The sequence below is a fragment of the Centropristis striata genome, chromosome 1 (genome assembly GCF_030273125.1).
Source record: "Centropristis striata isolate RG_2023a ecotype Rhode Island chromosome 1, C.striata_1.0, whole genome shotgun sequence".
In the NCBI taxonomy this organism is placed as follows: domain Eukaryota; kingdom Metazoa; phylum Chordata; class Actinopteri; order Perciformes; family Serranidae; genus Centropristis; species Centropristis striata.
Genome location: NC_081517.1, coordinates 43,580,617 through 43,597,280, shown reverse-complemented (window position 1 = coordinate 43,597,280; position 16,664 = coordinate 43,580,617). Strand labels below are relative to the sequence as shown.

Genomic DNA, 16,664 nt, shown 5'->3' with positions numbered 1-16,664 from the left:
CTCAATGTGACTGGTCTCAATACTGCAATATTAATTTCAGTAGACAAACACTTCATGCATCACTGGTGCATGGTTACTGGGAAAAAATTAAAATTACACATCAACACCTCCCACCCAATCAGAAATGGAAATTTTCTGGTGATATGACATCAATTAATAAATAAAAAATTGCAAAAAGACTGCACTTAATATTTCGACTTTATTCTGATCTTTCTGTATCGAAACAATGCATCAATGTTTGACTTCAAACTATAATTGCTAAAGTATGTTAAAGTTGACAAAATCTTTAGATTATTTCATCATTTAACCCTTTATCGGGCGAAGAACCATATTTGGTAACTTCAGTGGATATCCAAAATGTCTCTCTGTGAGGTCATAGAACCACATGGATTTCTTCCAGCTAATCGGCAAATCAGAGATAATATTTTGAGAAAAAAGTTGAAAATTTACTAGATTAAAGTGGCAAATCTACAAGAAAAAAAGTTGCAGATTTAAGAAATTCAAAGTGGCAAATCTGCGCGAAAAAAGTGGGAAAAAAGAAACTTTTTTCTTGCAGATTCACCACTTTAAATCTCATAAATCTGCATGTTTTTTCTCGTAGATTTGCCACTTTAAACTCGTAAACTTTTTTCTCAAAATATTATTTTCGTATGTAATATCCTCCAATATTCTCTAGGGTTGAAATTTGGAATTTGCAAGTATTTCAATGAAGGTTAAAGTGGTGAATCTGGGAGAAAAAAAGTTGCTTTTTTCCCACTTTTTTCTCGTAAATCTGCAACTTTTTTCGCACAGATTTGCCACTTTAAATCTCTTAAATCTGCGACTTTTTTTCTTGTAGATTTGCGACTTTAATCTAGTAAATTTGCAACTTTTTTCTTTGCCTGACAAAGGGTTAAACTTAATTACCCACATTTGATCAAACTGATTTTGAAGTCGTAGATTTATTTTAAAGCTACTTTTTTCTTGCAGATTCACCACTTAAAATCTCAAAAATCTGCATGTTTTTTCTCGTAAATTTGCCACTTTAATCTAGTAAACATTTTTCTCAAAATATTACCCACCCTCCCCTGAGTCCGTATGTTTTTTTTACACATTCCTATTAAGTGCCCAATTAAGAGTTACTGCAGAAGCACAGATAAAACATGAAAAAGACTGAAAATAAAGTGAACATACCTTGACGGGTCTCAGTGTCTCTGTTACAGGTGAAGTCTCATCTCCTTTGTCGACCAAATGATGGCATGACAGACAGACGTGTTAACTGATGCATATGTTTCCTCTTTTAGGATGCAAATTGTTTCCCCATCTCTTATATATTCTGCCACATAGGGAAGTCCATTGACAGGAATAAAAATGAGCTTTTGGGTGAAGTATTCTTTATAGAAGTGTCTACATACCGCATCCTGTTGTGGTCTGGTAGAAGTTCTGCTGCAGACAGGAAGTCACTGCAGAGGACCATAAAAACTGCCCAAAACATAATCAAACAACAGATACCTACCATGGACACCATAGTGCTGAGATGATGAGAATGTATCTTTTCTATTTACTATTTATTGAGATGAGATGATAAGAATGTATCTTGTTATTTACTATCTATTATGCTTTTTTTTATGAGTCCAGTACGTGAGGGCATTGAATTTCATTGTATATTCTGTGCAATGACAAATAAATCTAATCTCAATCTCAATCTCTAGGAAGTTTGTTTGGTGCCACAGCTCGTTTATGTCAGTTTGCTACACAACTAATGGGCACTCTACGAAATATTTATAAGAAAGTGCTTGCTGAAAATGTCAAAAAACATCATGAATGCTTCTCTATTGTGGCTGAGAGACAAATTGACCCACCCTCAAGCTACAAGTGCCATACTGCTTCCTTTTCTTAATGATGGTTTAACTGAACTCCTTGTGATGTCCAGTGAGTTTAATTTTTTTTTTTTTTTGTAGTCATCTCCTGGCTTATACTTTTCAATGATCTTTTCTCTGAGTTACTACACTGCAAAAAAGCCAACTTGTATTTTTTGGCCTAAAACAGTGATTTAAGTTCGTAAAACTTGGAAATATAAATTACTGACATTTAGGGCAATAATGTAAGTTAGCACAACAAAGGAAGCCAGTTGTCTGCTCAAAAACAAGTTGATGTTGACAAGTTGAGTTGTTGTTACTTATATCTTTAAGTTGGGGTTCACAACAAGGGACAATAGTTCTGATAACTCTTATTTCTTTGTTGTGAAATGCGGGAAATCTGTGAAATTCGGTCATTAGCGAAAGCTAGCGGCTAACTGACGCTGGCGGCTATCTGACGTTGGCGGCTAACTGACGCTGGCGGCTAACTGATGCTAGCGGCGCTGCTAACTCAAAATTGTGGTCGCAACATTAGCTGACATTTCATAGCGGCGTTACAATTGTGCCAATTCAGCACATTGCAGAAGTTAGCAGAAGTAAGGATTAAAAGTTATTACAATGTAAAATTATAAGTTAGTACAACTTACAGTTGAGTTGACAAAAATCTGAATTCAGAGTTGAGCAAACTCAAAAACAAAACTTAAAATATTTAGTTTAATTTTCCATCTTAAATGTTATTGAAGTTTGTTGCCTTGAAATTTTGAGTTCACCCAACTTTTCTTTTTTTGCAGTGTAGAAGTGTTCTTTTGTCTTCATGGTACAATTGTAGCAGGAATAGTGATGAACCAGAGACTGGACCTCCCAGACACATGTTTTTTTATACTATAATCACTTGACACACATCACCTGTACTCAGGTGATCTCCATTACACTAACTGAAACACTTTGTTGAATTAGTTCAGTTACTTTTAAGGGTTTGAATACTTATGCAATCATTTATTTTAACTTATAGATTTTTAATTCATTTATACTAGTTTGTAAAAATCTGTTTTCACTTTGATATTAAAGAGGGTTTTTATGCAAATTCTTTTTAAAAAGGCCAAATTATATCGACCAAGATTTAATGTGTAAAATGTAGCTGAAACTAGCTACTATCTGACCAGGGAAAGTTACTAAATTAGTACGGTCATTTTCCCAAGCAGCTTTTTTTTCTCTCAAGCCAACAATGAGGCCAAGACTTGTGTTGTCTTGGCCGTCAAGCACAAGACAACATATTAGCAATTACTTTCCTTGAAAAACATATGATAAACCAAAAAGTATCTTGAGAACAAATGCCAGTTTGCTGTGAAATTCTCCGTCTGTGGGTCCTGTGATCGATCCTCGGGAATATCAACAGTTAACACAGCAAGAAAAGATTTGTGAGCCAAGAGGAACAGTATACTACGTATTCAGTTCAGTAAGTTATGAATTAAACATGGAACACCTTTAAGAACTTTAAGCCATGTTAACATTTGAGGGGATCAAATCAGTTTGATCAAATGTGGGTAATTAAGTTTAACCCTTTATCAGGCATAGAAAAAAGTTGCAAATTTACTAAGTTAAAGTGGCAAATCTACAAGAAAAAAAGTCGCAGATTTAACAGATTTAAAGTGGCAAATCTGAACGAAAAAAGTCGCAGATTTACGAGGAAAAAGTGGGAAAAAAGGTACTTTTTTCTCCCAGATTCACCACTTTAACCTTCATTGAAATACATGCAAATTCCAAATTTCAACCCTAGAGAATATTGAAGGATATTACATACGAAAATTATATTTTGAGAAAAAAGTTTACGAGATTAAAGTGGCAAATCTAAGAGAAAAAAATGTGCAGATTTATGAGATTTAAAGTGGTGAATCTGGGAGAAAAAAGTTGCTTTTTTCCCACTTTTTTTTCGTAAATCTATGACTTTTTTTTCCGCAATTTGCCACTTTAAATCTCTTAAATCTGCAAAAACAATTTCTTGTAGATTTGCCACTTTAATCTAGTAAATTTGCAACTTTTTTCTCAAAATATTACCTGAAGCTACCAAATATAGTTCTTTGCCTGATAAAGGGTTAAAAGACAAACAAGAAGACATTTCTGAGCTACATTATACTGAAAATACTTGAAAATCCTGGTTTGAACCTGTGCTTTTTTGTTTTTTCCCTAATTTAGTTTAGGGCAGCAGCAAGCAGAATGTTTTCTTGCATGTAGGGAAGCTTTTAAGGCTTCCTGCTGGCTTTGTTTGTCATTATTAAAAACCTATTTATTCTCCTTGGCCTTCAGTCCCAGCTAGGCAAGAATCCTTGGCTTTCTTTTTACTTTTTTTACCCTTTTATTTGTCTTTTTTATCTCTAACTCTGTTTTGGATTGAGTTTTTATTACTATTTTATTGTTTTACTGTTTTTAGTATCATCATTGTTTTTATTTATACCTATTTGTGTATGATTTATTCTATTTTAATAACTGTACAGCACTTTGGTCAACTGAGGTTGTTTTTAAATGTGCTCTATAAATAAACTTTGACTTGACTTTGTGTCATATCTTAATTGTAATCATAGCGATGGTCTTCTATCTTCATATAGCACCAGCATTTTTTATTTGTATCTTTTAAACTGAGCCTGCTACATCCTCTGAAAGACAAAGTATTAACCAGGCTCGTAAGACTTTTAAAGTTTTGATTTAAAAAAAAAAAATGCTGTTCAAGGTTCAACACTAATTGCAAGAATTAACCTGTTAATTTTTACATCACTATTTTTAAAATTATAATGATCACATTTTCGTCTGGGTGTATCACGAAGCTTTATAACAGGATTGTTGACCCCTTATGAGTCAATTTTCAGCCTCAGATCCTCAAGGGAGACTTTTCTGGTTGTTCCAAAGTGGCGTCTCCCTTTATTTTTTTGAAAATTTGTAATTAATTCGTTTTGCTTTTGTCTGGTTTACTGTTGTTATATCGTCTTCGGAGTATCCTGATTTTGCTTTGTCTGTCAAATAATTTTTTTTAACATAAAGTTGTTCATGTTATTGTTATTATTATAATAATAATAACCTGAGAGGGCTCAACTTTTAAGCCTGTGTTCTGTGGAAAATAAAAAAAGAGGATGAAACAAAAACAATGAGACATGAATGGACCTGTGGGTGATGAAACAGATCAAGTTAAAACCTAGATTAGCAAATTAAATAATGACTGATTTGATGTTAAAGTACAAAACCTTTTTTTTATTCTATGATCAAAACTGCAAAACATCTAGAAAAATATACAACAAATGCTTAACCTTTCACAACATTTAACATTTGAAAATGGGAACATAAAAGAAAAGGAATATTCACATTTTCCCCATTAATGATAAAAGAACATTCATTTTTATTTCCTTTCTTTTACATATCAATGTTTTTATATGTTTGCAATTATTGTTAAGGTCTGCCGCTTTGTTTTTTTTTAAATGTATCTTTTTATTTCAAACATCTCCGCAGTAGCCAGAGTCGTTGGAGAGTTGTGAGTTGGAGCTGCGGTTGGAGGAAGAGTTCCAGATGTCCAGGTTCATGTGGGGGCCAAAAGGGTTGAAGCTGGAGTACTGCATGGGGGCGCAGGTCGCCTCCGGGTCCCGGGTGAAGGGAGAATGAGGCGGGGTGATGGGGGACACCGGGGACATGGGGGCGGATCTCTCAGGCTGGAAGTGGCTCTGGTAGGGCTCGCTCTGGGGGGTCCAGATGGATCCAAACAGGCTGGACATGGGGGACAGGCTGCGGGTCCCAGAGAAGTATGGCTGCAGAGGACACATATCAGCTGTTAGCACACTTTTTCTGTCATATTGTAGCTGCTCTGTAGCCTGAGAAAAAAGTTTACGAGAAAAAAAAGTGCAGATTTATGAGATTTAAAGTGGTGAATCTACGAGAAAAAAAGTTGCTTTTTCCCCCACTTTTTTTTAACGTAAATCTGCGATTTTTCTTGCGCAATTTGCCACTTTAAATCTCTTAAATCTGCCACTTTTCTTGTAGATTTGCCACTTTAATCTAGTAAATTTGCAACTTTTTTCTTAAAATATTACCTGTAGTTACCAAATATAGTTATTTGAAAGAAAGGGTTAACAGACAAGGCTTTTTACCAAACAAGAATACATTTCTGAGCTACATTATCCTGAAAATACTTGAAAATCCTGGTTTGAACCTGTGCTTTTTTGTTTTTTCCCTAATTTAGTTTAGGGCAGCAGCAAGCAGAATGTTTTCTTGCATGTAGGGAAGCTTTTTAGGCTTTGTGTCATATCTTAATTGTAATCATACCGATGGTCTTCTAGCTTCATATAGCACCAGCATTTTCATTTGTATCTTTTAAACTGAGCCTGCTACATCCTCTGAAAGACAAAGTATTGCTAACACCAGACTAATCATACATGAGATTAGTCTGGAAACCAGCCGTTCATTTCTCCGTAGAGGAGGTGTGGTTTACGATCCTCCGGAGCCGTTTATTGGACGCTTAGAATGTCTATCAAAGCGTCTGTAGGTAGCTCTTAGCCAATCAGATCAGTTATACCAGATGACGTAGTAGAGCTACAGAAATGGATGTTTGTTGTGTGTGTGTCTGTGAGAGAGTGTTGTTTGCTGCTTTGCTTCTCCAGTTCTCGCTTTCTGCAAGATTATTTAATCTCACGCCTTATTCCCCCTCATGTCATTCAGCCACACACATCCACTGATTTTCTGCGTTACAGCAGTGAGTGGTAGCGGGGCTAGTAGCGGGGCATGTAACGGGGCTAGTAGCGGGGCTAGTAGCGGGGCTAGTATCGGGGCTAGTAGCGGGGCTAGTAGCGGGGCTAGTAGCGGGGCTAGTAACGGGGCTAGTAGCGGCGCTAGTAGCGGGGCTAGTAGCGGGGCTAGTATCAGGGCTAGTATCGGGGCTAGTAGCGGGGCTAGTAACGGTGCTAGTAGCGGCGCTAGTTGCTAGATTAAACTTTTCCCAAATCCTGTCAGAAGCAAGGCTAAAACATCCTTTTTCATGGTGAAACAGGAGTGTAAACGTTAACGTTGTTCTTCTTTTAAAATAAACTTATGTGGAAGTCCCATTGCAAAGGATTAAAAAAATATGCTTGGAACACACAACACTGCCAGGTAGAGTAGCTCTGCGGCTGATTTAGTTCATCTAGAGATAACGTGCAGGTTTTTTTCCTGCCATCGACCAATCAAGCAGTTGAGGAGAAGGTAAAATTTATAATCGACCAAGATTTTCTCTCTCTTTCTTTCTTTCTTTCTTCTGCATTGTCAAAACACAAGTAGATGTAACATTTTGCTTTTAACAATTGAAAAAATAAATTATTGTATGTATCTTTGGACAAAATAACTCATAATAACTCACATAAGTGATTCTTCATAGTTTGATTTGTGTGTTTGTAGTTTTACAACAAACATTTCCTGATGGTATTAACATTTAGCCTGACAGATTCTGGCAATATAATAATATTAGGAATATAATATTATTATATCAATTAAAATGCAACTTCAAACTATCAGTATTGAAATAAAATAAAAAAAAATTAAAAAAGGTACATTTGCAGCTTATAGGACAATTATGTGGTGTCATTTCTTTTTGCATATGTGCTAAAATGCACACTGATGATATACATCTTTGATACAATGCACTTAACTAAACACAATCAGCAGCTGTATAAAAAGGGAGAAGTATCAAATGAACGAGAAGTTTATAAAAACACCAGTGAGTCTAATACACCCAAAGCTCTTGTTCCTCATTTCTGCTCCGACACAGAGAGCAGAGAGATGAAAGTACAAGAGACCAAATCTTCCTCTAAATGCTGTCGGTCACTAGCCTGGGTATACCCAGACTGCCTTGCGTGATCGAATTTCATTTCAAACCTCCAGGCAGTACTACTCGACAGACGGAAGCTTGTAGTTTTGTAGTTTTCTTACGGATCCAACATGGCTGCAGCAGACTCCTGTTTCACCACGAAAAAGGATGTTTTAGCCTTGCTTCCGACAGGATTTGGGAAAAGTCTAATCTACTAATCTACCAACTAGCGCCGCTACTAGTCCCGCTACTAGCGCCACTACTAGCCCTGCTACTAGCACCGCTACTAGCCCCGCTACTAGTGCTGCTACTAGTCCCGCTACTAGCCCCGCTACTAGCGCCGCTACTAGTCCCGCTACTAGTCCCGCTACTAGCACCGCTACTAGCACTGCTACTAGCGCCGCTACTAGTCCCGCTACTAGTCCCGCTACTAGCCCTGCTACTAGCGCTGCTACTAGCCCCGCTACTAGCGCCACTACTAGCCCTGCTACTAGCGCTGCTACTAGCCCCGCTACTAGCCCCGCTACTAGCGCCACTACTAGTCCCGCTACTAGTCCCACTACTAGCGCCACTACTAGCCCCGCTACTAGCGCCGCTACTAGCACCGCTACTAGCCCCGCTACCGTAACGCCGGTGATCTGGCTACGAGCCGGGGGACATCGGAGCCGCCGAGAGACCCCCAGCAGCTTGTTTATTGCCCATAAAATCAGTGGATGTGTGGCTGAATGTGAACATGCTGCAGAAAAACGTTGCAGAAGCAGAACTGAGCATTTTAGTCTCAAAGTAGAGATGCTAGAGGGCTAGTCTGGCTATGTAAGCATCAATTTCTGTCGCTCTACATACGTCATCTGGTATAACTGATCTGATTGGCTAAGAGCTACCTACAGACGCTTTTGATAGACATTCTAAGCGTCCAATAAACGGCTCTGGAGGATCGTAAACCACGCCTCCTCTACGGAGAAATACATTGCTAGTTGCCAGACTAATCTCATGTGTGATTAGTCTGGTGTTAGCCAGGCTAATCGGTCACAACAGAGAAGCCTTTAGTGTCTCTGTGTGCATTGATGTTCCAAATGACAGACACAGACAAAACACAAAGTGTGGTTGTTAACATGTACATCAAGTGTTCAGAGGTTTTCAGTGGAAACAGGCGAGGCGGCAGGTAAATAAGGATCTTGGCCATCATGGTGTTAACCTCTGCAGCAACCGGCTCTCTCATTGGCTGGCTTCATGTTACACGCTCACATGTGCAGCGACCTAAATGTTCCTTTCTGTAACTCTTGTAATACAATCAGCTGTGTAACTATAACTGCATGACTGATATTCCTCATTGTGTTTATAGTGAAGCGTTATAGCAGCAACAGTGTAAATCTGAAGATTTTGTGTTTTTCTGCCATTATTAAATTGTATCATGATTTTAACCACCATTTTTTACGCAAACCTACTGCAGTTATTTTTTCATTACACAACTTTAACCACATCCTGTAAATCTATATTTAACTGTGCATTGTTAGTGGAACTAAACTTCCCCTAAAATAAAACCATTTTCGTGGTTTCTTTGTGTGCCCAAAGTTGAGCAATAGTAGTCAAATGCAAATCTTAATTATGATCATGTCAGGTAGTATGCTGGGGAGGTTTTGAGGTTTGATTTTGAAGAAATAATGATTATAAATATGGCTATTGATGATGATTTGAGGATGCTACAAAGTGAAGCCAGTGTGGACTTGCCAATTCCTCGACTGGCCACTTGAGTCTGGCACAAAAATCCCTACAGTTTTGCTCCTGATAGCTAATTTCCCACTTTGTAACAACTGTGAGGGTGCTACGTTTCATATAACTCCCCTGTTTAGTTTATATTCAGACTTAAAATCATGCATAATTAAGGGCATAGCTTCTTTAAGTGACTCTGAACTTCCCTCACAGAAGGCTGGCCGCTACATTCAGCCCTCATTTAGAGTTTTGGGCTCTTCAAAAACGCCCCAAATTTATGGTCATACATAATATTAGACCATAAAATAAGACTCTAAACTATTTCAGTGTAGTGTTCTCACCTTGCTGCCCACACAGGCTGCTGTGTCCCAGGTTGAGGCTGATTCCTGAGGCTGTTCCTCACTCCAGCTGGTCTGATTGCCGTGTGCATTCTGGGCCTCTTGACCAGGAAAACCACTGGGAAATGTTCCATTACCTACGACATGATTAGAACAAACCAATGCTTAACTTGAAACCTTAACTCTTTATCAGGCAAAGAACTATGTTTGGTAGTTAGAGTCAGGTAATACTTAGAGAAAAAAGTTGCAAATTTACTAGATTAAAGTGGCAAATCTACAAAAAAAAGCCGCAGATTTAAGAGATTTAAAGTGGCAAATCTGCGCGAAAAAAGTCGCAGATTTACGAGAAAAAAGTGGAAAAAAACAGCTTTTTTCTCCCAGATTCACCACTTTAAATCTCATAAATCTGCACATTTTTTTCTCGTAGATTTGCCTCTTTAATCTCGTAAACTTTTTCCTCAAAATATTATTTTCATATGTTTGTTTTTTTTACACATTCTGGCTGTATGCAATATCCTCCAATATTCTCTAGGGTTGAAATTTGGAATTTGCAATTATTTCAATGAGTGCCCTATTAAGGGTTAAAGTGGTGAATCTGGGAGAGAAAAGTTGCTTTTTCCCACTTTTTTTCTCGTAAATCTGCTACTTTTTTTCTTGTAGATTTGCCACTTTTATCCAGTAAATTTGCAACTTTTTTCTCAAAATATTACCTGAAGTTACCAAATATAGTTTATACTCTACATGATCTAATTTTATATTTAATATATCATACGGTACAGTGTGATACGAGCTCGTACCTATGTAGTTCCTCTCCTCACTGTAGGTGTAGGGACTGTTGCAATGGCTGTTGGCACTGGTCCAGGTGAACCTGCAGGGAACAGGAGATAATTGATCCAACGGTTTCAACAGCTACAGATAAAACTGCAACACTGAAACACAGAGACACATTGCTGTGGGAGGGCAATTATTCAAACTGTAAACCAGTATCAGTTACCATGCCAGAACAGATGAACAGTATCTTAACTAATAAGTTACCTTTAGTAGTTAGAGAGACTGTTTAGACAGAGGGGTTGAAGTGACATAAAAGTAATAAGAGTTTTCAGATTAATACACACATTTACCCCTTTCACATTATGGATTATCATTTCATTCATTGTTAATGCAGAAGTAGTTTATTTTTTTACCAAAGCACGTACCCATTGTATGCTGCGGTGGTGGCTGGCTGAGGTATGTAGGGCAGAGCTTCAGTGGTGTTGTATCTGAACTCGTTAGTGAGGGGGATGGAGGGAGCCGACCACGTCTCTTCAGGCAGATACTGTCCCGTCAGGTCTGCAGAGCACACAGAAACTTTTCAGTAGAATGTACAAATCTGTATGATGTTTATAGATTTTGATTTATTAATTTTATTTTTTTCTAACTTCTGTTGTTTGACATTATCATTTTTATTTATTTATTTTCTCTTTTTTTTCTTCTAAATTATGTTTTTGACATTATAATTTTTATTTATTTATTTTGTTATTAAAAATTAAATATTAAAATTATGTATTCTGACATTTTTATTTATTTATTTACTAATTTTATTTTTTTCTTACTTCTTTTGTTTGACATTATCATTTTTATTTATTTATTTTCTAATTTTTTTCTTCTAAATTATGTTGTTTGACGTTATCATTTTTATTTATTTTTTTCAAAATTATGTCTTCTGACATTGTTTTTATTTATTTACTAATTTTATTTTTTTCTCAATTCTGTTGTTTGACATTGTTATTTTTATTTATTTATTTTCTCAGTTTTTTCTTTTAAATTATGTTGTTTGACATTATCATTTTTATTTACTTATTTTTTTCAAAATTATGTCTTCTGAAATTCTTTTTATTTATTTATTTATTTACTCATTTTATTTTTTCTCACTTCTGTTGTTTGACATTGTTATTTATTTATTTTCAATTTTTTTTCTTCTAAATTATGTTGTTTGACATTATCATTTTTATTTTTTTTCAAAATTATGTCTTCTGACATTTTTATTTATTTATTTACTAATTTAATTTTTTTCTTAATTCTGTTTGACATTATTTTTTTTAATTTATTTTCTCATTTTTTTTCTTCTAAATTATGTTGTTTGACATTATCATTTTTATTAATTTATTTTTTTCAAAATTATGTCTTCAGACATTCTTTTTATTTATTTATTTATTTACTAATTTTATTTTTTTCTTACTTCTGTTGTTTGACATTATCATTTTTATTTATTTATTTTCTCATCTTATTTTTTTCAAAATTATGTCTTCTGACATTATTTTTATTTATTTATTTACTAATTTTATTTTTTTCTAAATTTAGTTGTTAGAGATTATTATTTCAATTTTTATCTTTTATGGCCTTACTGTTTCTATTTGCTCATGTCATGTTCTGTCTTTCCATTCATCTTGATGTATGTTTTGATATTTTACGTTTATTAAGAAAAAAAAGCAAACATCACAATAAGATATTTGAAATAGCAATGCACAAATCTTATTCTCTGAAGACATGGACAGATATTTATTTGAGATGTTTTTACCCATGTTCCGGTCTACTCCTGCAGCAACAGCAGCAAAACTCGGGGCGAAGCTGGGCGCTGCGATGTCTGGGCTTTGGCACATGTCTTTACGGTACAAGGTGTTCATGCTGAACAGAGGAAAGGCAAAAGAACATGTAAAAATACAGTTTTAGTTCTCCTCAAACATCCATCTATCCATCCATATGTAGAACAAAGAATATGTAGAACAAACTGTTTGTCCTGAGAATTTGTTCTACATATTCTCAGAACAAAACCAGATTGAAAACAGGTGGAAAATAGCAATCTGCTAGCACAATGCATATTCTCTTGTTGTACAAGATTAATGTTTTATTGTGCGCTGTCCCTGTTTCGAAATAAATAAATTACAAATTACAGATATGGAATACATTTCACATTGATTTTTTTCCTACCACATTTTGTCCTCTTTAACACAGATAAACTAGTATTCATCATTTACTGACATTAGCTAACAAATGCATGTCAGCTGAGCATGTTTCTGTGGAGGCTTACACAATCATCACAGCCTGTGTGTGTGTGTGTGTGTGTGTGTGTGTGCTGAGGTACCTGTGAGCCTTGTAGTTTGTGTTCATGGTCTGATAGCAGTCTCTCTCTACTGGGTAGACGCCGTACTGCATGGAGTCCCCTTTAAAAGCAAACAAATCTGTCAACTCAACTCAACTCAACTTTATTTGTAAAGCACTTTAAAACAACCACAGCCGCAACAAAGTGCTGTACATGAACAAACAGAACAAGAGACAATAAAATAAATAAAACAGGAATAAACACTTAAATAAATAGATTCATTGCTTTTTAAAAAACAAGTAAAAAAACAATAAATAAAAGCAAACCATAAAACACTAAAAACAAGAGCAGATGATTATGCAATTTATTGTGAGAAAGTTATAGGACAGGGGTCCCCAAACTTTTTTCGGTGGGGGCCACATCAACTTTTCTTTCTGTCTATAACAGGAAATGATATGGGCCAAAGTGACCACCAGTGTTATTGTGTAAATATAACGATCATTTGTTGGCCTTGGCACCACCTGTTGGTTTGCAAAAAAGTAATAAAAAGTCTTCACATGTTTATTTGAAGTACCACAGATATTCCTTTTATTTTGTAGAAAATGAAAACACAAGCTGATGCCAGGTAACAATGATTTTGTAACAGGTACAGGTGAAAATAGATTCTGCATTCATTTTCCGTTAGCTTGCCTTGCCCGCGAAAACTTGACGCTTACGGCTTGGCATCACGTAGATCAGAATATACCATTGTGTGGGGGGGTGAAAATTAGCTACTACTGTAAATAATTCACAACTAAGGTCAGTTTTAATTAGAACGCCTACCTTAATCATTACATGAGGATATTTGATAAATAAATATATGATAAATGCAATTTAAAAAAAACAGGCCATGTTTAGAGGGATTGTTTGGGATAGTTAAGTGGGCCACTCCAATTGCTTTGGCGGGCCGGAAGTGGCCCGAGGGCCGTAGTTTGGGGACCCCTGTTATAGGATATAAATAACTGGTTTTCCTGTATTAGGTGGATGTGAGTGTTCCTTACTTTTTCTAGATGAGGTAGTGCAGGCGTGTGTTCTGTTGTTGGGGTCTTTGTCTCCCTCGATGCTGCTGGCGCTGCTCCAGCTGCCCCAGCTGCCTCTGCTGGCCCTCACGCTGCCCGACGAGCTGCCAGAGTCCGAGCCGGACTCACACACTCCACCGCCACGCCGCTCCGTAGCACACTTCCGTCGAGTACGAGCAGGACAGACACCTGTCGGACATCAACGAGGCCGGGAGATTAAAATCAAGTGTTTGGAACTGTGTATCTGGGTAACATATTACTAGACAGCTTTAGCGATGCAGACAAGAAACTGCTTTATATTCTTTTAGCTGCAAGTAAAAAGGCCGTTACCAGGAGATGGCTCAAAATGGACTCATTTTACAAAACCTGGTCAAAATGGACAGAATATGTTAAGCCTACAAGTTCTGACTTTATATAAAACTGTTGTTTAACCAAGTAGTTCTCCACCTTTTTGAGTCGCGACCCCCAATTTACCATGCATGTTGTCCATGACCCCCGCTCACTGAACAGAATCTCACACGCACAGTTCAGATCAAACAAAATGAAACAAAATGACCAAAATAAGACACAAAATGACCAAAAAAGACACAAATGAACAGAAAAGACACAAAATGACCAAAAAAAAGACACAAATTGACAAAAAAAGATATAAAATGACAAAAAAAAAAAGACACAAAATGACTAAAAAAGACACAAAATGACGGAAAAGGACACAAATTGTCAAAAAAAACAAACACAAAATGACCAAAAAAGACACAAAATTACCGAAAAAAAGACAAATGACCAAAAAAAGACACAAAATGACCGAAAAAAAGACAAATGACCAAAAAAGACACAAAAATGACAGAAAAAGACACAAAATGACCAAAAAAAGACACAAATTGACAAAAAAGATATAAAATGACCAAAAAAAGACACAAAAATGACCGAAAAAAAGACACAAAATGACTAAAAAAGACACAAAATGACAAAAAAAAAGACAAATGACCAAAAAAGACACAAAATGACCGAAAAAAAGACAAATGACCAAAAAAAGACACAAAGTGACCGAAAAAAAGACAAATGACCAAAAAAGACACAAAAATGACAGAAAAAGACACAAAATGACCAAAAAAAGACACAAATTGACAAAAAAGATATAAAATGACCAAAAAAAGACACAAAAATGACCGAAAAAAAGACACAAAATGACTAAAAAAGACACAAAATGACAAAAAAAAAGACAAATGACCAAAAAAGACACAAAATGACCAAAAAAAGACATTAAATGACCAAAAAGACTAAAACACATGAACACTTTAACACAGTGGAGACAGAGCTGACTTCCAAAATGATTTGGCGACCCCCAGAAATCATCTCACGACCCCAATTGGGGTCCCAACCCCAAGGTTGAGAATAGCTGGTTTAACCAACAACGACTGCTGCAAATAATGATGCTAGGAGAAAATGATGATGCTGTGTGATATAGGCACCCCCCACCCCAACTGTTCCTGTTCTTTGTTCTGTATAAAATGTTTAAAAAATTCCTCAATAAAAAGTGAATAAAAAAAATAAATAAATCCAGTATCTGGTTGTTATTGAGGGAGTAAAGCTGCAGGAAGAGATGTGTGAGAGGTGAGGAGGAGGCCCACCGTTCTGTTTGAGGGGACTCTCAACACTCAGTCCAGGCTTTGGTGCGTCTGACTTGGAGCTGCTGCAGCAGCGGTTCCTATTGCGGGGTGGTCCGGTGACGATACGGTCCCCTGTTTTCCACTCGGGTTCCTTCTCCCTCTCTGGTGTCACCACCACATTGTGCTCAGGAGCACTACAGTCAAAAAAAACAACAATGATCACACATCTTATAGCACTGTTTGCTGCTTTGTTGGATTTAGTTCCACTGCTCTCTATTCACTTTTTAAACATTTTGCAATGAAGCCAGTATTTTGAGAATTTTTACTCTTGAATATGAGAATAAAAGTAAATTGATTCACAGATGAAAAGAAAGATAAAGTGAGGTCTACCTGGAGACAGTTTCTGCCTTCCTGCGACTCCTCTTTCCCTTATTATTTCCTGGAGCAGGGCCAGTCTCTGTGCTCTGTGCTTTCTTTTTCTGGCCTTTACCATCTTCTCTCAGCTGGAGACAGAATAAAGACAGTTGTTATTTTAATGATTATAAAATCATTCACATCAGATCACATTAAACTGAATATGGGTGGTTGACGTGACGCTCAATTTTTGTGTTCCCAGTGACAAATATTACTAAAAATTTGATAATATTTCAATAAAATTAATGTTTTAATATGCAGTTCATTCTTCTACATCTAATCCATCTGCAAACAATGAGCATCGTTCTTCAACTATGCAAATATTCTGTTTTGAACATGACATTTGTCCACCGGTGAAACTGTCCTAGGTAGCATTACTTATCTTAAAACTACTGTCATTTAATACAACTGTAATTTAATAATTTAATAAACGCATTTTAACATTTTTAACACCATTTTAAGTATGTTAATGATTTTGAAATGATTCATATCTTTAAGAAATTGGTTGAAAACATTTAAAGATTAAATATGTATAGCACTTTGTAAAATGGTTAATAATTGGTTTATAAACCATCTAAAAACATTATTTAGTTGGTTATTGTAAAGTGTTACCACGACATTCTTTATTTTGTTGCACCGGTGGACTACCACACCAAAAAGTTAATAATATGCTAAATATATGAAGAATTAGAAATGGACACATTCAGTTATGAATTATTCACATATAAGGGAATATAATTGTATGCCATTTGACATATATTTTTGAATTATTCTTTTTTTCACTTTGAATTTGAGTTCACGT

General features: G+C 36.0%; 1 protein-coding gene across 1 annotated transcript in view; it reads right to left on the bottom strand.

The window, feature by feature from the left end:
* Positions 1 to 4,924: 4,924 nt before the first annotated feature.
* The window catches only part of tmem131l (transmembrane 131 like), a 73,236-nt gene continuing 61,496 nt past the window's right edge, over positions 4,925 to 16,664 (bottom strand). The window contains exons 26-34 of the mRNA XM_059343263.1: positions 15,839 to 15,951; positions 15,470 to 15,642; positions 13,821 to 14,027; positions 12,823 to 12,901; positions 12,259 to 12,365; positions 10,898 to 11,030; positions 10,499 to 10,569; positions 9,705 to 9,838; positions 4,925 to 5,626 (exon numbers count right to left, since the gene is read on the bottom strand). Of these exons, the coding sequence (XP_059199246.1) occupies positions 5,318 to 5,626; positions 9,705 to 9,838; positions 10,499 to 10,569; positions 10,898 to 11,030; positions 12,259 to 12,365; positions 12,823 to 12,901; positions 13,821 to 14,027; positions 15,470 to 15,642; positions 15,839 to 15,951 (1,326 nt within the window). The 3' untranslated portion in view covers positions 4,925 to 5,317. The remainder of the gene's footprint in view (positions 5,627 to 9,704; positions 9,839 to 10,498; positions 10,570 to 10,897; positions 11,031 to 12,258; positions 12,366 to 12,822; positions 12,902 to 13,820; positions 14,028 to 15,469; positions 15,643 to 15,838; positions 15,952 to 16,664) is intronic.